Source organism: Podarcis tiliguerta (assembly GCF_965153285.1).
Source record: "Podarcis tiliguerta genome assembly, chromosome: 4".
In the NCBI taxonomy this organism is placed as follows: domain Eukaryota; kingdom Metazoa; phylum Chordata; class Lepidosauria; order Squamata; family Lacertidae; genus Podarcis; species Podarcis tiliguerta.
Genome location: NC_139537.1, coordinates 3,766,310 through 3,789,830, shown reverse-complemented (window position 1 = coordinate 3,789,830; position 23,521 = coordinate 3,766,310). Strand labels below are relative to the sequence as shown.

General features: G+C 52.4%; 2 protein-coding genes across 3 annotated transcripts in view; both read right to left on the bottom strand.

The window, feature by feature from the left end:
* ARRB1 (arrestin beta 1) overlaps positions 1 to 14,543 on the bottom strand; it is a 143,281-nt gene extending 128,738 nt beyond the window's left edge. The window contains exon 1 of one of the 2 annotated variants that reach the window (XR_014510194.1): positions 14,121 to 14,543. Coding sequence is in view for 1 of the 2 variants with exons in the window: in XM_083436625.1 (XP_083292751.1) it covers positions 14,121 to 14,140 (20 nt within the window). In the remaining variant the exon portion in view is untranslated. The remainder of the gene's footprint in view (positions 1 to 14,120) is intronic. The other variant, XM_083436625.1, reaches the window with a different exon arrangement.
* A 3,071-nt stretch (positions 14,544 to 17,614) lies between these two features.
* ATG16L2 (autophagy related 16 like 2) overlaps positions 17,615 to 23,521 on the bottom strand; it is a 48,087-nt gene continuing 42,180 nt past the window's right edge. Inside the window, exons 16-18 of the mRNA XM_083436514.1 lie at positions 22,261 to 22,308; positions 20,811 to 20,912; positions 17,615 to 18,684 (exon numbers count right to left, since the gene is read on the bottom strand). Coding sequence (XP_083292640.1) covers positions 18,597 to 18,684; positions 20,811 to 20,912; positions 22,261 to 22,308 — 238 coding nt within the window. The 3' untranslated portion in view covers positions 17,615 to 18,596. The remainder of the gene's footprint in view (positions 18,685 to 20,810; positions 20,913 to 22,260; positions 22,309 to 23,521) is intronic.

Genomic DNA, 23,521 nt, shown 5'->3' with positions numbered 1-23,521 from the left:
CCCCAGACACAAATGTTCATGGCCCTCTAGCAGCTGACCAGAAGTGAAGTCTTTAGCGTTAACTCTGGAAGAGAGGCATGGAAAATGTTGTATATCCAAAACAATTAATTTTGATACTAACTATACTAGTTAGTATAGTTTGTATAGTATAGCTTGGGACGCGGGTGGGCTTGGGACGCGGGTGGCGCTGTGGGTAAAAGCCTCAGTGCCTAGGGCTTGCCGATCGAAAGGTCGGCGGTTCGAATCCCCGCGGCGGGGTGCGCTCCCGCTGTTCGGTCCCAGCGCCTGCCAACCTAGCAGTTCGAAAGCACTCCCGGGTGCAAGTAGATAAATAGGGACCGCTTACTGGCGGGAAGGTAAACGGCGTTTCCGTGTGCGGCTCTGGCTCGCCAGAGCAGCGATGTCACGCTGGCCACGTGACCCGGAAGTGTCTTTGGACAGCGCTGGCCCCCGGCCTCTTGAGTGAGATGGGCGCGCAACCCTAGAGTCTGTCAAGACTGGCCCGTATGGGCAGGGGTACCTTTACCTTTATACTATAATACTGCACTGAAATGTTTAAATGGTTCTTTGATTGTCCTTGAACCTTCCCGCTACACTTGCCATCCTCCCCTGCCACACCCTTGGAGGAACACTGCTCTAACCACTATGCCACACTGCCTCTCATATATCCAAGGCGGGATGGGGGGAGAGAAAGGGAAGCGGCTGGGGCGACATCTTGGCTTTAGCGTTTATATTTTGAATCGGGTTTGGTATTTCAATGTTTACGTGAAAGCGTCCAGAGAATCTGGTCAGCCATCGACCAAGTGCCATGAAGATTAAAAACACCGTATTGGCCCGAATACAGGCCGCACCCAAATATAAGTCGCACCTTTAGAATTAAAGGGGGGGGGAGAGAGAGAGAATACCTGAATATAAGCCGCTTCCTTAAAATTCCGCAGGCACTCACAACCGTTCTGTTTTACCGTATGTCTGTTTCAGCAGCAATATCGTAAAAGAGCCAATTTTTGTAAGTTAAGCCGCACTTAAACTTTTCACGGTCAGAATTTGAGGGGGGGGGGAGAGTGAGGCATATATTCAGGCCAATACGCTAATTATCCTCTTCCAAAGAAGAAAACTGGAACCAATAAGGCAAGCATCCCCAAACTCGGCCCTCCAGATGTTTTGGGACTACAATTCCCATCATCCCTGACCACTGGTCCTGTTAGCTAGGGATGATGGGAGTTGTAGTCCCAAAACATCTGGAGGGCCGAGTTTGCGGGTGCCTGCAATAAGGAGATAAATGAGCTGTCCCTGGAAACGGAAGATGCAGTCTCATGCATCAGGCTAGGAAGCAGCCAAGTCTGCCTAGTTCATTATTGTCTACACTGACTGGCAGCCCTGTCTCTCCAGGGTTTCAGACAGAGAGTGTTTGAAAGGGGGGGGGGGAGAGAAAGGAAAGCCATTCAGCTCATGTCCTTCTCTACTTGTGAACTAGGCAGGAATTACTTCTGAGCAGACATGGTGATCACTGCACTGTAAATCCATTGTGATGGCCTGGGATTCCGATTCGGAGGATGAAACAGAGGAATCCCGGCCTGCACAGGAGTCCCCGCCTCCAGGGCCGGCTGAACTGGGGCAAGGCCTAGATGCTGAAGAGCCTGCACCTGTGGCAGTGCATCAGGAGCTGGCCCCAGGTGAAGCCCTTCTGGCCCCAGAGAGGCTTGACGACTCAGTGGCCACAGGTGAGCCTCCTCCAGGGCCCAGTAACCCTTCGGCCTCTCCTGATCTGCAGAGGTTTAGAGCAGAGAGGCGAAGGGAACTGGTTGCCCCCAGGAGGAGTGCTCGCCTTAAGGCCAGAGGAGGCGGGGCTCCTGGGGGCCGGGACCGCCCCTGGCCTTAGAAGAGGATAAAAGCCCAGTCAGCCCGGCCCCAGGTTGCGGGAGCAACGTCGTTGTTGGCTTCGGACCTTCCTGCGTTCCTGATCCCTGCTCGGCCTCCTGTTCCTGACTATCCGGTACTCCTGTTCCCTGCTCGGCCTCCTGTTCCCGACCATCCGGTGTTCCTGTTCCCTGCACAGCCTCCTGGTCCAGCGTTCCTGTTCACCGCCCGGCACTCTGCCTCGGACCTTGCCCCTCTTCGTGTGGACTCTGCTACACCCAAGGTACCTTACCCCCGGGACCAGCACAGTTTGCTCCCGCCACCTCCCGCACTCCCCCTTCGTAGGGGTGCGTTCGGGAAGAGCCAGAGGCCATGGCTGAACAGGCGGCTGCACTGGTGGCTTTGGCCCAGGAGAACCAGGCCTTGTCTCACACCGTGCAGCAGCTCAGTGACGCGGTTGAGGCACTTCAGCAACGCTTGGAAGCCCTACCGGCTCCTGGGGCCGACGCCCCGGCTCCGGGCAAGTACCCAGTGGCTTTGCCTGAGAAATTTGATGGAGCCCCGGCCAGCTTTCCCATGTTCCTGGCCCAGGCCAAACTGTATATTCAGGGGCGAGCCCGGAACTTTCCTGACGACCGTACCAAGGTGCACTTTTTGATTAGCTTGTTAAAGGACCAGGCGGCCAAGTGGGCGTTGCCGCTACTCAGGCAAGACTCCCCCTTGCTGGCAGACTATACGGGGTTTTGCAATCGTTTGGAGGCCGCGTTCGGCAACCCCCAGAAAGAGAGTCAAGCCAACCGGGCGATTCGGCATTTGAAACAGGGCAAGTCCACGGTGGCCACATATACCACGGAGTTTCGGCTGTTGGCACAGGACTTGACCTGGAATGACTCGGCACTGCGGGACCAGTATCTCGAAGGGCTTTCGGACGAGGTACTGGACCAGTTGGCCACAATGGAACGCCCCACCACGCTGGACACTCTCATTCAACGGAGTCTACAAATAGACGACCGGTTGGAGGATCGTCGTCAGGCCCGGGGTCGCCGACACTTCCAGTTCACGGCACCAGCTTTTTCCGGCAGCCCCACGGTCACAACTGATTTAACGGAGGAGCCTATGCAGCTCGGGGCAGTGCGGCCACGCCTTTCCCCCGCAGAGAAGGCGCGGCGTCGGGATGGAAATCTCTGTCTTTACTGTGGCGGAAGTGGACACTTCGCTCGGTCCTGCCCTGAGAAACGCCAGCCGCAGGGAAACCGCCAACCCCAGTAGCTGATGGCCCTAGCTACCGGGGGTCCCAAACCGTACAGAATGGGCCCGCACCAATGGACTTGCAACATCTTATGGTTTCGGTACGTTTATACCCTCCAGGTGGGCCCTGGATCCTCACCCATGCTTTGGTAGATTCAGGGGCAACCCGCTCCTATATGGACGCTGCTTTTGCCGCCCATCATCAGGTGCCACTTCGGAACAAGCCAGTACCGGTCCAGGTGGAAGCGATTGACGGACGACTTCTGCGGTCAGGTGCCGTTACTCAGGAGACCCAGCCTCTGGTCCTGTGTCTCCAGCAGCACCGGGAGTTGCGAACTTTGGACATTGCCTCTATGCCCCGCTTCCCCCTGGTGCTCGGGATGGACTGGCTGGAAGCCCACAACGTTCAGATTGACTGGGTCAAACGGACCGTGCACTTCCCAGTCCCATGTTCCCATGCTCAATCCGGAACGCTGGCGGCCGCGCCCTCAGAGGAGGCAGCACCCACGCTCCCAGCCGTGTACCAGGACTACCAGGACGTGTTCGAGGAACGGGGGGCAGACCAGCTGCCGCCGCATCGGCCTTTTGACTGCGGCATAGACCTCCAACCCGGAGCGCCTTTACCAGTGAGTCGCTTATATTCCCTAACAGAGCCAGAGCGCGAGGCTTTGCAGGACTTCTTGCGCAAGAACCTGGAGCGTGGGTTCATTAGGCCTTCCACCTCGCCCACCGCGGCACCGGTGCTTTTTGTTAAGAAGAAATGTGGGGAACTCCGCCCTTGCCATGATTACCGAGCCCTGAACAAAATTACCGTCCCAGACCGGTACCCCTTGCCCCTTATCTCGGAGCTGCTGGAGCGGGTGCAAGGGGCACAGGTGTTCACCAAGCTGGACCTCCGGGGGGCCTACAACTTGATTCGGATCCGAGCCGGGGATGAGTGGAAGACAGCGTTTGGGACCCGGTACGGGCAGTTCGAATATTTGGTTATGCCTTTCGGTTTGTGCAACGCGCCTGCTGTGTTTCAACGCTACATCAACCACGTGTTTCAGGACTTGTTAGACAAGTACGTGGTGGTGTATTTGGATGACATACTGATTTACTCCCGTGACCCGGCTCGCCATGAGGGACATGTCCGGACCGTGCTGCAGCGCTTGCGTGAGCACCGTTTGTACGCAAAGCTCAGCAAGTGCGAGTTCCATCAGCGGACTGTGGACTTCCTTGGTCACCGGCTCTCTCCAGATGGGGTGCAAATGGACCCGGGGAAGGTGACAGCGGTTCAAGAATGGGCGGCACCCCGGAACCGCAAGGACCTACAGCGTTTCCTGGGGTTCGCCAATTACTACCGGACCTTCATCGCTGATTATGCTCATCGCACCACCCCGTTGACCCGGCTACTGCGCCCAAAGACGCCGTTTTCCTGGGACAAGGAGGCAGAGGAGGCGTTTCAGGGGTTGAAGGCCTGTTTCCAGAGGGCACCAATCTTACAACATCCTGACCCCTCTCGACCCTTTGTGGTGGAGACCGACGCTTCCAGTACGGCTCTCGGTGCCGTCTTGTCTCAACAGATTGGTCCTGAAGCGCCACTCTTACCCTGTGCCTTCTATTCCCGCCAGCTCCTACCAGCGGAGCGTAACTATACTGTGTGGGAGCGGGAACTACTGGCCATCAAGGTAGCCTTTGAGGTCTGGCGCCACCATCTTGAGGGGGCACGACATCCGGTGGAGGTGAGAACCGACCACCGGAACCTGGAGTACCTCCAGACCACCCGCAAGCTGAACCAAAGACAGATCCGGTGGGCGTTGTTCTTTTCCCGGTTCCAGTTCCGGATCCGCTACATCCCTAGCTCTCAGAATCAGAAGGCGGATGCCCTGTCCCGGAAACCTGAAGACAACGCAGACACGGTACAGCAAGCAGAACCCACCACGATCCTACCTCCGGCTGCATTCCTGGCCACCCAGGAGGCGCAGCCACTGCAGGTTCGGGTGCGGGAACAGCAGCGGGTCGACGCTTGGGCCCAGGAACGACTCCGGGAGCTGGCTGAAGGGTCCAGCCCACAGTATCCGGGGCTGGTCCTGCATCAGGGCCTTCTGCTGCACCACGGTCGTCTGTACATCCCGCCAGGGCCACTACGGCTGGAGGTTCTCCGGATGGCCCATGATGCCCCAGCAGCGGGGCACTTTGGACGGTATCGGACCACCCATCTGGTCAGTCGAGAGTTTTGGTGGCCCCGCCTGAAGGCTGACGTGGCTCGCTACGTTGCTGGTTGTGATGTCTGCCGGCGCGCTAAGGGACCTACCGGGCGACCCCCCGGCCTACTTCAGCCATTGCCAGTTCCACCGCACCCTTGGCACACGGTTTCGTTGGACTTTGTAGTGGACTTACCCTCGTCTCGTGGCTGTACCTGCCTTCTGGTTTTCTCCGACCATTTCACCAAGATGGTGCACTGCGCTCCCTGTCCATCTGTACCCACAGCCAAGGAAACTGCTCAGCTGTACCTTCAGCATGTCTTCCGCCTGCATGGCCTACCTGAGCGCGTGGTGTCCGACCGGGGCGTTCAGTTCACATCCCGGTTCTGGCAAGCACTACACCAGACCCTCGGGACGGAGGTCTGCCTCTCGTCAGCCTATCACCCACAGACCGATGGCCAGACGGAACGGGCGAACGCGGTGCTGGAGCAGTACCTCCGGTGTTACTGCAGCTACCAGCAGGATGACTGGGTCGACCACCTGGCATTGGCGGAGTTCGCCTATAATAACGCGGTGAATGCGTCCACCCAGCAGACCCCGTTCCAGGCCAGTTATGGTTATCATCCACGGCTGTTTCCAGAGGTGCTGCCGACATCCGCAGTCCCGGCGGTGACGGAGTGGCTACAAGAGCTCCAGTCCCAGCAACAGCTTTTGGTGGAGCAACTGCACCAGGCCAAGGAAGCGTACAAGGCCCAGGCCGACCGCCACCGCCAGGTGGGGCCGGAACTTCGCGTCGGTGACCTGGTTTGGCTCTCCACTCGCCACCTCCACCCCTCTCGACCTTCGCGGAAGTTGGACGCCCGCTTCACCGGCCCGTTCCCTATCGTAGACCAAGTCTCTCCTGTGGCATTTCGTCTCCGGTTACCCGCAACCCTGAAGGTTCACCCGGTCTTCCACAGGTCCCTTTTGAGTCCGGTGGCCCCACCCGACGAGTTCCACCCGAACCGTCCCCGACCGCAGCCAGTGTTGGTTCGGGGAGAGCCTGAGTACGAGGTGGAACGTATCCTGGACTCCCGATACCGCAGGGGAAAGCTGCAGTATCTCATTGACTGGAAGGGGTACGGACCGGAGGACCGTTCCTGGGAACCAGCGGCCAACGTCCACGCACCTGCCTGCCTCCGAGAGTTCCATGCGACGTACCCCGGCAAGCCGGGTCCGGACCCTCGGTTGAGGGGGGGGCCTGGGAGGGGGGATGGTGTGATGGCCTGGGATTCCGATTCGGAGGATGAAACAGAGGAATCCCGGCCTGCACAGGAGTCCCCGCCTCCAGGGCCGGCTGAACTGGGGCAAGGCCTAGATGCTGAAGAGCCTGCACCTGTGGCAGTGCATCAGGAGCTGGCCCCAGGTGAAGCCCTTCTGGCCCCAGAGAGGCTTGACGACTCAGTGGCCACAGGTGAGCCTCCTCCAGGGCCCAGTAACCCTTCGGCCTCTCCTGATCTGCAGAGGTTTAGAGCAGAGAGGCGAAGGGAACTGGTTGCCCCCAGGAGGAGTGCTCGCCTTAAGGCCAGAGGAGGCGGGGCTCCTGGGGGCCGGGACCGCCCCTGGCCTTAGAAGAGGATAAAAGCCCAGTCAGCCCGGCCCCAGGTTGCGGGAGCAACGTCGTTGTTGGCTTCGGACCTTCCTGCGTTCCTGATCCCTGCTCGGCCTCCTGTTCCTGACTATCCGGTACTCCTGTTCCCTGCTCGGCCTCCTGTTCCCGACCATCCGGTGTTCCTGTTCCCTGCACAGCCTCCTGGTCCAGCGTTCCTGTTCACCGCCCGGCACTCTGCCTCGGACCTTGCCCCTCTTCGTGTGGACTCTGCTACACCCAAGGTACCTTACCCCCGGGACCAGCACATCCATACACAAATCCATTTTTCTTTACAAATCCTGAATAGGCTGTGAACTTGGCCACCGTTTTATTCACGAGGGTTTGGGGAAAGGAGGCCCACACTGAACCTGTCCGCAAAGGCAACAATAATTTTAAGCAGCTCTCCCCCCTGCCACAGCCCCGGTGCCGAACAACGCACAATCTGTCACCAGCTCAGGCATTACGCAAGGAAGAGTGCAGCGCACCAGAGGCACTTGAGAATGTGCTTGAGAAATGGCTGCATTTCTACACACACACACACACACGCCAGAAAGAGCCTTGCTAAACCCAAAAGCCTCCGCCTGGTCCAGCACTCGGGCCCCAAACGCAGGCAGGCAGCCGGCGTGCGTCTGATAAGCTGACAAGCGGCAACCCCACACTCTACATTGCATCTCATAGTATTGGATGGGATCCCCAAAGGCCATCTAGTCCAACCCCCTGCAATGCAGCTGGAGAATCCCTGGGAGATGGATATCCAACCTCGACTTAAAAACCTCCACCGCCTCCCGAGGGAGACCGTTCCACTGTCAAACAGCTCTTCGCATCAGAAGGTTCTTCCTGATGTTTAGTCGCAATCTCCTTTCTTGTAACTTGAAGTTACGGGTTCGAGTCCTACCCTCCGGAGCAGCAGAAAAACAAGCTTGTTCCCTCTTCCATGTGACAGCCCGTGAGATATTTGAAGGTGGCTCTCCTATCTCCTCTCGGTCTCCTCTTTTCCTAAGCATACCCAGCTCCTTCAACCGTTCCTCATCAGGCTTGGTTTCCAGACCCTTGGTCATCTTGGTCGCCCTCCTCTGCACACCCTCCTTCTTAAACTGAGGTCCCCAGAACTGGTCACGTGACTCCAGGTGGGGTCTGACCAAGGCAGAATAGAGTAGAACTACTACCTCCCTTGACCTCCTTTGCCCCCAACTCCCAGTGGTATACTACCCCTGAACATGGAGGTTCTGTTTTACTATCATGGCCAAGGGCCGCAAAAATAAAAACATAAATGATTCAGAGGGATATAAAAGCCATCAGTCTTCAACCTGCCTGAGCCTGTTGAGCCAATGCAGCCCCAATTAGTTACAACGTCATTTCGCCCCTTGCTGGGAACTAACTGGCAGCCAACAAGACATGGAAGGCTTCTGGGCGAGACCTTAATATCACCAGAAGTCATGCACAATTATTATTATTATTTTTTAAATTATTAGCTTTTCTACAGAAAATCTGGAGGAGACTCTTGAGAGTCCCATGGACTGCAAGAAGATCAAACCTCTCCATTCTGAAGGAAACCAGCCCTGAGTGCTCACTGGAAGGACAGATCCTGAAGCTGAGGCTCCAATACTTTGGCCACCTCATGAGAAGAGAAGACTCCCTGGAAAAGACCCTGATATTGGGAAAGATGGAGGGCACAAGGAGAAGGGGACGACAGAGGACGAGGTGGTGGGACAGTGTTCTCGAAGCTACCAGCATGAGTTTGACCAAACTGCGGGAGGCAGTGGAAGACAGGAGGGCCTGGCGTGCTCTGGTCCAGGGGGCCACGAAGAGGTGGACACGACTAAACGACTAAATAAGAACAACAGAAAATCTGAGTCCTGGTTGAAGGAGTAAAGGCTGGCATATCTGTGCCAATGATGTTGTGGAAAACACATGAGCAGCATTGATCCCACCACAGACTCCTGACCTTACGGCAGACAAGCCGCAGCTCAACCGTAGAGCATCTGCCTTGCAAGCCAAAGGGGGCAGGTTTGATCTCTAGGTAGGGCTGAGGATGCTCCGGAGCGCCATTGTTGCCAGTCAGTGCTGGCAATACTAAGCTAGGCAGGACAGAAGGCAGCTACTTCCTATGTTCCGAATACCAGCCTGGCCTAGACCCCCCCCCCCCACCTTCTTTTCTGGCTCTCCGGAGAATTAGTGGTGTTGTTGTTATTTAAATTTGCATAAAAGCAGGAATCCCCCGCCTCTTTGGTGCTACTCATGCGAGGCTGCAAAGCAGATACACACTCACTCAGGAAGGACCTACACCAAAACCAGCGCGATTTACTTTGGAATGCACCTGCGGAGATGTTCCTAACTTCCAGGTACCCTTTTACACCGATACCGAGCTGTCCCCCAACGCCCCCCGCCCGCTTTTCAACAGGCGCCACCCGCGCCACCTCTTCACACGTTACGTTTTGCGCGCGTGCATCAAATGCGAACGCAGCCTAAACACGTGCCGCACACACTGCATCAACGTGACCGGATCCGTCGTGCAGCCTCCGGGTGGGAAGACACCGCGGCTTGCTGCTGCTGGGTCCACGTCCAGTGTTTGCAGGGCAGCGGCTGAAGAAGGAGCCAAAAGGGGTTTCTTGTGTGTGAGATTCTTGTGGCTGATTAGCTGCTTTCCCTGGTCAAAGGTCAGAGGGGGCAGGGTTTCTGTTGAGGCAGGTGATTAGCTGTGGGAGGAGCTTATCAGTGTTTGCAGGGCAGCGGCTGAAGAAGGAGCCAAAAGGGGTTTCTTGTGTGTGAGATTCTTGTGGCTGATTAGCTGCTTTCCCTGGTCAAAGGTCAGAGGGGGCAGGGTTTCTGTTGAGGCAGGTGATTAGCTGTGGGAGGAGCTTATCAGTGTTTGCAGGGCAGCGGCGCGCGCCTATCGGCGCGCGCAGTTTGAACCATCTTTTAGATTTAGGGGAGCTAGTCTCAAGCCCAACGACACATTCTCAAGATGGAGGGGGAGGGAACAGCTGCAGTCGCCTGCGGTTCCTGCGCAATTGTTTGCCATCTTGCCAAAGGTTGCAGGCAGCTTTACGTGCAGCAATTGCATGTTGATTGCCCTCCTAAAAGACAAAGTCCAGCAACTGGAGGAACGTGTAGCTACGCTCCAAAGAATTAGAGAGCTGGAGCTCTTCTTAGAAGCAACAGAGCACACCGTCTCCACCAAGGAGGAGACAGGGGACTCCCCTGAGAAGGAGGCTAGTTCACCAACACAGGAGCCCGATATGTGGAGAAACGTGACTCAAAGAAGTAGGAGGCCCAGGGTTCGCTCTGATTGTCTAGAAATACACAATCGCTTTGAGGTCCTCTCCCCTAGCATGGAAGACGAAGAGCAGACTCCATTTGAGGATCTCTCCCTCATTACAGTCGATCACGTATATGAAGATGAGCGGCAAAGTCAGTCCTCAGGGAATGTGCAGGCGACCTTGGAACGGACCGCTCACGGAAGAACCCTGACCAAACCTAAGAGAAGGCGTGTAGTGGTGATAGGGGATTCCTTACTGAGGGGAACAGAAGCAGTGATCTGTGGGCCTGACAAGATGTCTCGGGAAGTGTGCTGTCTCCCCGGGGCTAAGATCCAAGATGTAACTGAACGACTGCAAGGAATCATAAAACCCACTGACAAATACCCCTTCCTCTTGGTTCATGTGGGAACCAATGACACTGCAAGCAATAGCCTCCAGAAGATCAAAAGAGACTACGAGGCTCTGGGCAGGAAATTGAAGCAATTAAATGCACAAATCGTCATCTCATCAGTCCTCCCAGTTGAACGACGTGGCCCAGGGAGAGAGAGGAAAATAGTGGAAGTAAACAGCTGGCTTCGCAAATGGTGTAAACAGGAACGGTTTGGATTCTTAGATCACGGACTGCAGTTTCTTGAGGATGGACTTCTGGCAAGCGATGGGCTGCACCTCACAACGGTTGGGAGGAATGTTTTTGCCAAAAAACTCAGAAACCTCATCAGGAGGGCTTTAAACTGACTTATGTGGGGGAGGGAGACAGTGCTCCTGAAGGTAGGAGTCTATCAATTGATGAAGATGATCATCCAAATGTCATAGACCAAATGGAGCAAACAGCAAGCAGACCTAGTGGTGGGAGGAAAAAATCCTTAAATAAGAGACACGGGGGAATGACTAATGGACTTCAATGTCTGTACACTAATGCACAAAGCATGGGAAATAAACAAGATGAGCTTGAGCTCTTGGTACAGCAAACTAAATATGACATAATAGGCATCACTGAAACCTGGTGGGATAAGTCCCACGATTGGAATGTAAAAATGGAGGGATACAATCTATTTCAGAGAAACAGACCAGACAAGAAAGGAGGAGGAGTGGCGTTATATGTCAGGGATGTGTATACCTGTGAAGAGATCCAAGATTTAGAACCTCAAAGCCAAAGTGAGAGCATTTGGGTCAAAATTAAGGGAGAGAAGAATAATAGTGACCTCATTGTGGGAGTTTACTATAGATCCCCAAGCCAAACGGAGGACATAGATGATGCCTTCCTGGAACAGATGGCCAAGCATGCAAAAGGAAGGGAGATAGTAGTAATGGGGGACTTCAATTACCCGGATATTTGTTGGATGTCAAACTCAGCCAAGAGCATAAGGTCAAACAGATTCCTCACTGGCCTTGCAGACAACTTCATTGTCCAGAAAGTGGGAGAAGCAACAAGAGGAACAGCCATTTTAGATCTGGTCCTAACCAATGTCGATGACCTGGTTAATGGGGTAGAAGTGGAAGGATCATTAGGCGCAAGTGATCATGCTCTTCTGAAGTTTACTATACAACGGAAAGGAGCAGCCAAGCATACTAGGACTCAATTTCTTGACTTTAAGAAAGCCGACTTCATAAAACTTAGGGAAGTGCTGGGTGAGATCCCATGGACAGTAATACTAAAAGGAAAGGGAGTTCATGATGGCTGGGAGTTTGTTAAGAGGGAGATAGTAAAAGCACAACTTCAGGCAATACCAATGAGACGGAAACATGGAAGGTGCCTAAAGAAGCCAGGGTGGCTATCTAAAGAACTTTTAACTGAGTTAAGATTAAAAAAGGATGTGTACAAAAAATGGAAAAGGGGGGAAACCACCAAAGAGGAATTCAAACAAATAGCCAGCACGTGTAGACACAAAGTCAGAAAAGCTAAAGCACAGAATGAACTCAGGCTTGCTAGAGAGGTTAAAAGCAACAAAAAAGGCTTCTATGGGTATGTTCGTAGCAAAAGGAAGAACAAAGAAACAGTGGGGTCACTCAGAGGAGAAGATGGTGAAATGCAAACAGGGGACACAGAAAGGGCTGAACTCCTCAATGCCTTCTTTGCCTCAGTCTTCTCCGATAACGAAAACAATGCCCGACCTGAAGAATTTGGAGCAAATGATTCAGCAGAGGAAACACAGCCCAGAATAACTAAGGAGATAGTACAAGAATACTTGGCTAGTTTAGATGTATTCAAGTCTCCAGGGCCAGATGAACTGCATCCAAGAGTATTAAAAGAACTGGCAGATGTGATCTCAGAACCACTGGCAGTCATCTTTGAGAATTCCTGGAGAACAGGCGAAGTCCCGGCAGACTGGAGGAGGGCAAATGTTGTCCCTATTTTCAAAAAGGGGAAAAGAGAGGACCCAAATAATTACCGCCCAGTCAGTCTAACATCAATACCAGGGAAGATTCTGGAGCAGATCATTAAGCAAACAATCTGTGAGCACCTAGAAAGGAATGCTGTGATCACCAATAGTCAGCATGGATTTCTGAAAAATAAGTCATGTCAGACTAACCTGATCTCATTTTTTGACAGAATTACAAGCCTGGTAGATGAAGGGAACGCAGTGGATGTAGTCTACCTTGATTTCAGCAAGGCATTTGACAAGGTGCCCCATGATATTCTTGTAAAGAAGCTGGTAAAATGCGGTCTTGACTATGCTACCACTCAGTGGATTTGTAACTGGCTGACTGACCGGACCCAAAGGGTGCTCATCAATGGTTCCTCTTCATCCTGGAGAAGAGTGACTAGTGGGGTGCCACAGGGTTCTGTCTTGGGCCCGGTCTTATTCAACATCTTTATCAACGACTTGGATGATGGACTCAAGGGCATCCTGATCAAATTTGCAGATGACACCAAACTGGGAGGGGTGGCTAACACCCCAGAAGCCAGGATCACACTTCAAAACGACCTTGACAGATTAGAGAACTGGGCCAAAACAAACAAGATGAATTTTAACAGGGAGAAATGTAAAGTATTGCACTTTGGCAAAAAAAATGAGAGGCACAAATACAAGATGGGTGACACCTGGCTTGAGAGCAGTACATGTGAAAAGGATCTAGGAGTCTTGGTTGACCACAAACTTAACATGAGCCAACAGTGTGACGCGGCAGCTAAAAAAGCCAATGCAATTCTGGGCTGCATCAATAGGAGTATAGCATCTAGATCAAGGGAAGTTATAGTGCCACTGTATTCTGCTCTGGTCAGACCTCACCTGGAGTACTGTGTCCAGTTCTGGGCACCACAGTTCAAGAAGGACACTGACAAACTAGAACGTGTACAGAGGAGGGCAACCAAAATGGTCAAAGGCCTGGAAACAATGCCTTATGAGGATCGGCTAAGGGAGCTGGGCATGTTTAGCCTGGAGAAGAGGAGGTTAAGGGGTGATATGATAGCCATGTTCAAATATATAAAAGGATGTCACATAGAGGAGGGAGAAAGGTTGTTTTCTGCTGCTCCAGAGAAGCGGACACGGAGCAATGGATACAAACTACAAGAAAGAAGATTCCACCTAAACATTAGGAAGAACTTCCTGACAGTAAGAGCTGTTCGACAGTGGAATTTGCTGCCAAGGAGTGTGGTGGAGTCTCCTTCTTTGGAGGTCTTTAAGCAGAGGCTTGACAACCATATGTCAGGAGTGCTCTGATGGTGTTTCCTGCTTGGCAGGGGGTTGGACTCGATGACCCTTGTGGTCTCTTCCAACTCTATGATTCTATGATTCTATGATTCTATGATTCTACGTCGCCCATACCGGGGCGCTAACGCTCGTCAGAACGCGCCCGACGCGCGTCCCAAGCGCGGCTGCTCCGCAGTCCCGCTCCGGACCCGCATCTCCCTCCGGGCGCGGCCCTGTGAAGCCCCCACCCAGGAAAGACCCCCAGCCAGCCAACCTCCCTCTCCGCGGAGCGCGGCGGCGCACTCACCGGGTGCCTTTGTCGCCCATGGCCTCGGCTGGCGGCTCTCCTGCCGGGCGCGGAGAAAGCGAGAGACGGGGGCGCGCTCCTTGGTCGTCCGTCGGCGGGCGACGGGGCTCGGCTTCTCCCGGCCTGCGCAGCCCGGGCAGGGCAGGGACGGAGCTCCGCCCGGCGGCGGCGGATGCTGCGCGTCGGGAGCCACCAGCTGCAGCCAGAGCGCAGCGCAGCGACGGAGCGAGAGGAGGGGAAGCGGCGCCCGCCTGGCAGCAGGAGTCCGCGCGGGGTCGGAGAGGGAGCTGCCCGCTTAGAGACGCCCTGACATGCCTCCCCCGCGCCGCCGCCGCCGCCTTCTTCCGGGCCGGGATTGGAGCGCCGCCGCCGCCGCCGCGTAGGGACCGGCCGCTCGCGAGCAAGAGGAGGAGGAGGCGCCGCCAAGCAGCAGCCCAGGCGCGCGCCCCGGATTCCCCTCCTCCGTGCGCGCGTCACGAGCGGCAGACCGCCGAGCCGGCAAACGAACAAAAAAAAACCCCAATCCCAAGAATGGCTCGTCCCCGCCCTGCCCGCCTGATCTCGACACGCGGCGCGCCTTCGGGACGCGTTCACACGATGCCCCGGCACGGAAAGGAGTCAGGGCGCGAGGAGCGAGGCTGGCGGAAAGGCTGGCAGGCTGCTAGGATTTTCGCTTTTGAGGAAGGGAGATGGGGCGGGTGGGGAGATGCGTAGGATTGTAGAGCTGGGAGGGACCCGAGAGGAGGGTTGCTAACTCGGTCCTGGCAAAATACAGTGGTACCTCGGGTTAAGTACTTAATTCGTTCCGGAGGTCTGTTCTTAACCTGAAGCACCACTTTAGCTAATGGGCCTCCCGCTGCTGCCATGCCGTCAGAGCACGATTTCTGTTCTCATCCTGAAGCAAAGTTCTAAACCTGAAGCACTATTTCTGAGTTAGCGGAGTCTGTAACCTGAAGCGTATGTAACCTGAAGCGTATGTAACACGAGCTACCACTGTAAAGGACTGGGAGGGGCAGTTGGGGGGCCGATATTTTTCCCCTTTGGTGCTGAAGTGACTTCAAAGCAATCCATTACAGTCTATTGCAGCCTGACCCTCTGGAATTTGTCACACACATGCCAGCACACACACAGGAATGTGTGAATCTGTGCCTGGGAACCCAGAGTTTAAATACATGGCCTTTCACACACCCTCTAAAACACATGCATTTGGAGAGGACCCCTAACTTGGGGGAGAGAGGGGACCTGAAATAAAGGAGAATCATAGAATCATAGAGTTGGAATAGACCACAAGGGCCGTCGAGTCCAACCCCCTGCCAAGCAGGAAACACCATCAGAGCACTCCTGACATATGGTTGTCAAGCCTCTGCTTAAAGACCTCCAAAGAAGGAGACTCCACCACACTCCTTGGCAGCAAATCCCACTGTCGAACAGCTCTAACTGTCAGGAAGTTCTTCCTAATGTTTAGGTGGAATCTTCTTGTAGTTTGGGGCCACTGCTCCGTGTCCGCTTCTCTGGAGCAGCAGAAAACAACCTTTCTCCCTCCTCTATGTGACATCCTTTTATATATTTGAACATGGCTATCATATCACCCCTTAACCTCCTCTTCTCCAGGCTAAACATGCCCAGCTCCCTTAGCCGTTCCTCAATACAGGACGTAGCATTTTACATTTGAAATATGGGACAATCCCGTATTATGAAGAACAGGTGGCAATCCTCCCTGAGGGTCATCTAATTCCAACTGGCTGCAATGCAGGAATCTTCCGCCCACCGTGGGGCTTGAACCCACGAACCTGAGAGTAAGAGACTCAGTGGCCGCTAATGGTTGGCATCTGCCTGTTCATGCCTCAGGATTTGAGGTGCCTGCTGCTGCCCTTATTGTCTGAAATCCAGACACCTGGGCAGGAACCTCCCCAGCGGAGTCTGTGAGAAACACTCTCGTTCTGTCAATAAAGCTTTCTTGTTTTTGCACTTTCACTGAAACCAAGCGATGAGGACGTGATGGAAGTCCCTGAACGAACCCAGGCCAGGCCAGACACCAGCCCTTTCACAAGCGCAAAGGACCACCCCAAAGTACGTAACTCAAGCCAGTGAGCCCAGCTGCAAATAACATGTCATGGGGGTTTGAGAGAGTGCGTGTGAATATGGAGGGTGGGAACAAAGAATGCAGCCATAGCTCCGCTCTAGAAACTCCCTGCCCATTGATATTAAGGCAGGTCCCTTCACCGTATTGTTTTTGGCACCTGCTAAAAATACTTTCTGTTCAGGCTACCTTACCCAGGCATGGAATGTTGACATGCATTTTATTTTTTTAAGCTGCCAGCAGTATCTAAACCCAATTAAATAAAATGAATAGGAAACTGCGGTATGAGATCATTGGCCCATTCAGCTCAGCAATGCCTGCACTGACTGGTTCTCCCAGCCCTTCTTGGAGAGGCAGGATTTGAACCTGAGACCTGCATGGAAAGCAGATGCAAATATTGGAATTACACATTCAGAATTCTAAACCCTCCCGGAAGCTGCTGGTTTGGGGCAGGGAATATGATTACTGTTTAGCAATGTATCGGGGTGGGGGAGTGTTTCCTTAATGGGCGGCCTTGTGGGGGCCAGGGGTGGGCGGGGCCAGAGCCAAAAGAGGGTGGAGCAGGGGATCTGACTCCTTGTCTTTGCACAGGCGGCTACATTCCAGCCACATTTTTGCGTTTGTTTGCAAGAATTATGTTCATTGGGCAAAACTGCATACAGAAACCTGTATATTAAGAGAAAAAACACACGTTTGGGTTATTCTTTTTTTTTAATTGCAAACTGATCCAGAAATGTGCTGAACTATGGAAAAATGAGAAACGGGGAGAAAACCAGAACTGACCGATTCGAGCTGTCAGGAAATGCCACTTGAGTCAGACACTTTGCCCATCTAACCCAGCCTTGCACGCTCTGGCTGGCTCCATCTCCCATCATCCAATATAAAAGCCATCCGATTGCGACTCTCACAGGCTTCTCTCCCCTGTCTTGTGGCAGGGAGTTCCAAAGGCAACGGTTTCTTCAAGGAGTGTTTTCCCCAAGCATAGGAGCCTGGGATTGGCCCAGGTGGCCCGAGAAGTGAATCAATGGTTCTCAGCCAGCTGTGAAGCTGGACGTCAGAACTGCCTCGGGGGTTCACCTGGCACGCCATTCCAGCTGCCACCAGGCACATAAGGGGGGAAAGGGCTGCTTGATCACAGAATTGCAGGTAGGAAGGGACCACTAAAGGTCATCGAGCCCAACCTCTGCACCTGACTGGCTGGAACAGCTGCCTATAGTGGAAAGAAAGACTCCCAAGGCAGCTGTGGCTATTCTCAGACGCTTACATCTGCTTTTGGCTTGCTGGCTCCAATCTTGAACTGTATCCTGTTTCCAAAAGTGGCTGTTCGGACGCAAAGCAGGAGGCTAGTTACCTTCTTCACTTCCTTGTCCTCAGCACCTACAGTTCAGAGGTACACTGCCTCTGGAGAAGGATGCTCGCTTGCTTGTTTTATTGCTAACCATATTTATTTCCTGCCCGGCAACAAAATTCTCCTGGCAGCTTGCAGTAAACTTTGAAGGACAGTGGTGCCTTGGTTCTCAAATGCCTTGGAACTCAAACAACTTGGAACCCAAACACTGCAAACCCGGAAGTATGTGTTCCGGTTTGCGAACTTTTTTCAGAAGCCGAACATGCTCCATTTTGAGTGTTACACTTCCGATTTGAGTGCCACACTTCTGTTTTGAGTGTTACGCTGAGGTCTGTCTGTTTTTGGTATTTATTTTGTGTTTTTGTTTTTACAGCTTTTTTGTTTTGTTTCTGTGACTGTGTGGAACCCAGTTCAGCTACTGATTGATTGATTGTGTGACTGCTGTACATTCTTTATTGCTTTCATTTTATGGATCAGTGGTCTCTAGACAGTAAAATCCACTTTAAATTGCTGTTTTAGGGGTTGTTTTTAGAAGTCTGGAACAGATTAATCCATTTTGCATTACTTTCTATGGGAAAGTGCGCCTTGGTTTTGGAACGCCTTGGTTTTGGAACGCTTTGGTTTTGGAACAGACCTCTGGAACGGATTAAGTTTGAGAACCAAGGTACCACTGTATAGCTATTATTTCCAGCAATGATTAGGTTCCACCGATTGCTCTCAAATTTGTCCACTTCTCTTGCAAAGCCGTTTCAGCTACCAAAAGTCTGCAGGCAAAAGCTGGGAACTTTGCAGACCCTCCGTGGTGGCCGAAGCCTCTTCTCTCGGACCTAAAGGCCTTGTATGCCAGGCCAACCCTTTCCTTTCCTGTTCTGGCTGCTTGGAGACAGAAGTCTGTGCTTACTTGGACATGGGGAGCGAGCCCACAGACTTGTGACGTCCCTGGACATGCTCTTGAGCCCAGAGACCAGCAGCAACAGACACAGGTAGGCTCAGAGGGAGACAGGAGCCTGAAATTGTTCTCATCTCTATGTGGCCACAGGGCGAGAGCTCAGCTCCAGAGGACCACCTTCCTGCCTCGGTCCACACTCCCAATGTAGGCTCCAGAGGGGCTCCAGGCCACAGCGTTCACAGGGGAGCTGGAGGCACAAGGAAGGAAAAAAGAGAGGCACCATGATGACATATCACACCCACTCCTTGGACCATATTAAGAGGATGCTACATTATTAGGGACGTGGGTGGCGCTGTGGGTTAAACCACAGAGCCTAGGACTTGCCGATCAGAAGGTCGGCGGTTCGAATCCCCGCGACGGGGTGAGCTCCCATTACTCAGTCCCTGCTCCTGCCAACCTAGCAGTTCGAAAGAACATCAAAAGTGCAAGTAGATAAATAGGTACCACTCCGGCGGGAAGGTAAACGGCGTTTCCATGCGCTGCTCTGCTTTGCCAGAAGCAGCTTAGTCATGCTGGCCACATGACCCGGAAGCTGTACGCCGGCTCCTTCGGCCAGTAAAGCGAGATGAGTGCCACAACCCCAGAGTCGTCCACGACTGGACCTAATGGTCAGGGATCCCTTTACCTTTACAATTATTATTATTATTATCATCATCATCATCATTATTATTATTTATATATATACCGCCCTATATCACAAATGTCCACAAATTCTAGGCAAAAAAAAAGGTAAAGGACCCCTGGATGGTTAAATCCAGTCAAAGGCAACTATGGGGTTGTGGAGCTCATCTTGCTTTCAGGACGAGGGAGCCAGCATTTGTCCACAGACAGCTTTCCGGGTCATGTGGCCAGCAGGACTAAACCTCTTCTGGTGCTACGGAACACTGCGATGGAAACTAGAGCACACGGGAACACCATTTACCTTCCTGCCGCAGCGGTATCTATTTATCTACTTGCGCTGGTGTGCTTTCGAACTGCTAGGTTGGCAGGGGCTGGGACAGAGCAACAGGAGCTCACCCCATAGCGGGGATTTGAACCGTCCGACCTGATCAGCAAGCCCAAGAGGCTCGGTGGTTTAGACCACAGCCCCTGGGAGTCTCAGGGCGGTTCACAGAATAAAATCACGATCTAAAACCACAAAATACATAGTAAAAATAAAAACAACAACCCAATAGCCCCCCACCAAAAAAACCCACCAGGGCATAGGATGTCAATAAGATCAACCAAAAGCCTGGTTAAAAAGGAACATTTTTGCCTGGCACCTGAAGGTGTATAAATGAAGGCACCAGGTGAATTTCCCTGGGGAGAGCATTCCACAGACGGGGAGCCGCTGCCTTAACACTTTGGGACCAGGTTACCTATGAGATCACCTCCCACCGCATGTGGCGACTCAACCACTTCAACCGGCGGAACAGGCACTGCTACAGGCGCTGCAAAACACCCGTTCCGCCATGTGGCTGTGGAACTCCCTGCCTCTTGATGTCAGGCAGGCGTCTTCGCTGTACTTATTACAGTGCCCACTAATAACATTCTTGTTTAGACAGATCTACCTGGATGTTTAGAAAATCAATGTGTGCTTTAATTTTTTTAGCCGACAGTTATTTTCATTTTTGAAAGTTTTGCATTATCTCGCTGTTCGTTTTTCTTATTCATAACTTTATTGTTTTTGCTTTGAGGTTGTTTTTATAGTCAAGCGGTCACGCTTCCCTCTAGGATGGCTAAGTGGGGCCAGGTTGCAGCTGTGAGCAATGCCAGGACAGGAAAGAAATTTCCTAGGGGACAGTGGCCTTCGATGCTCACCGAGTGGGCCTCGCACATTGAAGGCAGGCTGGTTGAAATTGCACAAGTCAAATCATGCAAGTCGTATCATCCAAGCAAAGCAGAGACCTTTAAAGCTTTTTAAGCACCGGGTAACCCCAAAGGATAGCTCAGTTGGTTAGAGCATGGTACTGATAATACCAAGGTTGCAGGTTTGATCCCCGTATGGGACAACTCCATATTCCTGCATTGCAGGGGGTAGAACTAGATGAATCTCGGATGATCCTGTCCAACGTTGTGATTCTGTGACCTTTTAAGCTTTTTGCCTTGCTTGGATAATTTGACTTGCACAAGTTCAACCAGCCTGCCTTCAAGAGCACAGTTGGAATCGCGCAAGTTAAATGCACGTAAGTGTCCTTTCGGCAGATGGCATGGTTCTTTACTCTTGTTAAAGCTAAGTGTGTTGGGGAAATGACAGCCTGAGATAAAATGGAGAGGCTCTTTTTTCAAAAAAATCTGGATTTTGGCATGCTGCAGCCCCTAGAAGGTTCTCACCTGTGCACTCCAGGCAGGCTGGTCTCTAGCTTCCCCGTCTCCATGTTCCACAGGTAGAGAGCGCCGTCTGCGGAGCCAACCAGGGCATAGCTTTTATCAGGGCTGGAGAAAGAGGGAAGGAATGTCTGTCAATTAGTGGGATGAAGGAGAAGAGGGATGCCTGGTTCCAGGACTGGACTGAGGTTTGATGAGGCCCTAAGCTCCTGACGCGGGTGGCGCTTTGGGTTAAAGCCTCAGCGCCTAGGGCTTGCTGATCGAAAGGTCGGCGGTTCGAATCCCCGCGGCGGGGTGCGCTCCCACTGTTTGGTCCCAGCGCCTGTCAACCTAGCAGTTTGAAAGCACTCTCGGGTGCAAGTAGATAAATAGGGACCGCTTACTAGCGGGAAGGTAAACGGCGTTTCTGTGTGAGGCTCTGGCTCGCCAGAGCAGCGATGTCACGCTGGCCACGTGACCCGGAAGTGTCTCCGGACAGCGCTGGCCCCCGGCCTCTTAAGTGAGATGGGCGCACAACCCTAGAGTCTGTCAAGACTGGCCCGTACGGGCAGGGGTACCTTTACCTTTACCTTTACCTTTAAGCTCCTGAAGGTAATGGGGCCCTTTATATGTCCAGCTGTCCTTTGCCAACAACAAGTGGTCGCTGTTTTTTGTGTTGAATATATGCTATATGGTAATTTATGGACCTAACTGGTATCTAAAGCCATTTGCAGATGTTGCCTTGCAAGCAGTCCAAGCAGAATGGAGGCATCCTATATATAGAAAGGAGCAAACCAGTGATATTTTAGGGAGCAGGCTAGCAGGCGGGGCCCATGACTTACATCACAGGAGCCTACACAATACGAAACGCTGTTGCTGTATGTAGGTTTTATTTTATCTGTTTTCTGTCTTATATTTTGGAAATGTACATCCTGGTGTTTTTTTCCTTTAAATTTTTTGGGGCCCCCAAGTGAGTGGGGCCCTAAGCTATAGTTTGTTTAGCTTATACAGTGGTGCCTCGCAAGACGAAATTAATCCGTTCCGCGAGTCTCTTCGTCTAGCGTTTTTTTCCGTCTTGCGAAGCAACCCTATTAGCGGATTAGCGCTATTAGGGGTTTAGCGGCTATTAGCAGCTATTAAAGGCTTAAGGGATTAGCGGATTAGCTGCTAAAAGGCTATTAGCGGTTTAGCGCCTTAGAAAAAGGGGGTGGGGAGCGAAAAAAAATCTCAAGAATCACAAGACATTTTCGTCTTGCGAAGCAAGCCCATAGAGAAATTCGTCCTGCGAAGCGCATTGAAAAACAGAAAACCCTTTCGTCTAGCGGGTTTTCCGTCTTGCGAGGCATTCGTCTTGTGGGGCACCACCGTACGTAAATTCGGCACTGGTTGTAGTGAAAATCATCTGAAAGTTACCAGGCTGGCTGGGGAAAGCTGGATGATCCCCTTACCTGTTTACTCCAAAGCACCAGAGACTCACCTGAATACTGCTTTGGTCCCATCAGAACCGCACTTGAATCCCTCAGCCCTATGGAAACAAAAAGGTTGTCGTGAACCCTCCCCAACTCTGTGCAAACAGAAAGTGAGACATCTCACCCAGGTTCACATGTTTCAATGACTTACATACTGGTCAGATTTTCCTGTGACATCCGATAACCAAAGGATCTTAAAAATCCATCCCTGTTAGGAGCAGAAATGAGAAACTGCCTGCAGGTTTGGTTCGGAAACAGGCTGAGCTCTTTCCACAAACCAAGGAGAAGCCAGAAATTCTTTTCCGACTTCAACTGCAATCTGAGCTAAAGAATATTTTGGGTGCTTCTAGCCTCTTCTTTAAGGCAGCAGGCCCTGACGCTGATAGCCGAGTCCTGGATGGAAAATATCTTGCCAGCAACTTTAATTCTCAACCTGATAGGTCCATGTTCAGTTTTGAGTTGGGGTGAAATGAACGACGCGTTGTTTTGGCAGAGGAACGTGCTGAACTCACAGCTACAGATGCAGAGATGGGGAGGGGGTTGCAAGGAAGGGGAGTGGGTGCGCAGATCAACTCTCCTCCAAGCCTGATGGTTCTCTGAAAATGGTCTCCCTTCTTCCATGAGCACAATCAGGATCATGCAGGGCTGGAGCTTTCTGGTACCCTCATGTTGTATAGTTCTGCCATTAAATTTGAAGAGGACTCTCGGTTTTTGAGCCAGTTCCTGTGGTCATACTCAAATCCGATGATGCTAATATCTGAGTTTCACATCCTGCCAAGCAGCTGGTCTGAAGGAGTCACAAAAGGGCCTTCTTGGTAGTGGCACCTGCCCTGTGGAACGCCCTCCCATCAGATGATGATGATAATAATAATAATAATAATAATAATAATAATAATAATAATAATTTATTATTTATACCCTGCCCATCTGGCTGGGTTTCCCCAGCTACTCTGGGCGGCTTCCAAAAGAATATTAAAATACCGTGATACATCAAACATTAAAAGCTTCCCTAAACAGGGCTGCCTTCAGATGTCTTCTAAGTCTGGTAGTTGTTGTTCTCTTTGACATCTGGTGGGAGGACGTTCCACAGGGAGGGAGCCACTACCGAGAAGGCCCTCTGCCTGGTTCCCTGTAACTTGGCTTCTCGCAGTGAGGGAACCGCCAGAAATAAACAACTACCTGATGTTTAGAAGACATCTGAAGGCAGCCCTGCTTAGGGACGTTTTTAATGACTGATGTTGTAATGTATTTTTAATCTTTTGTTGGAAG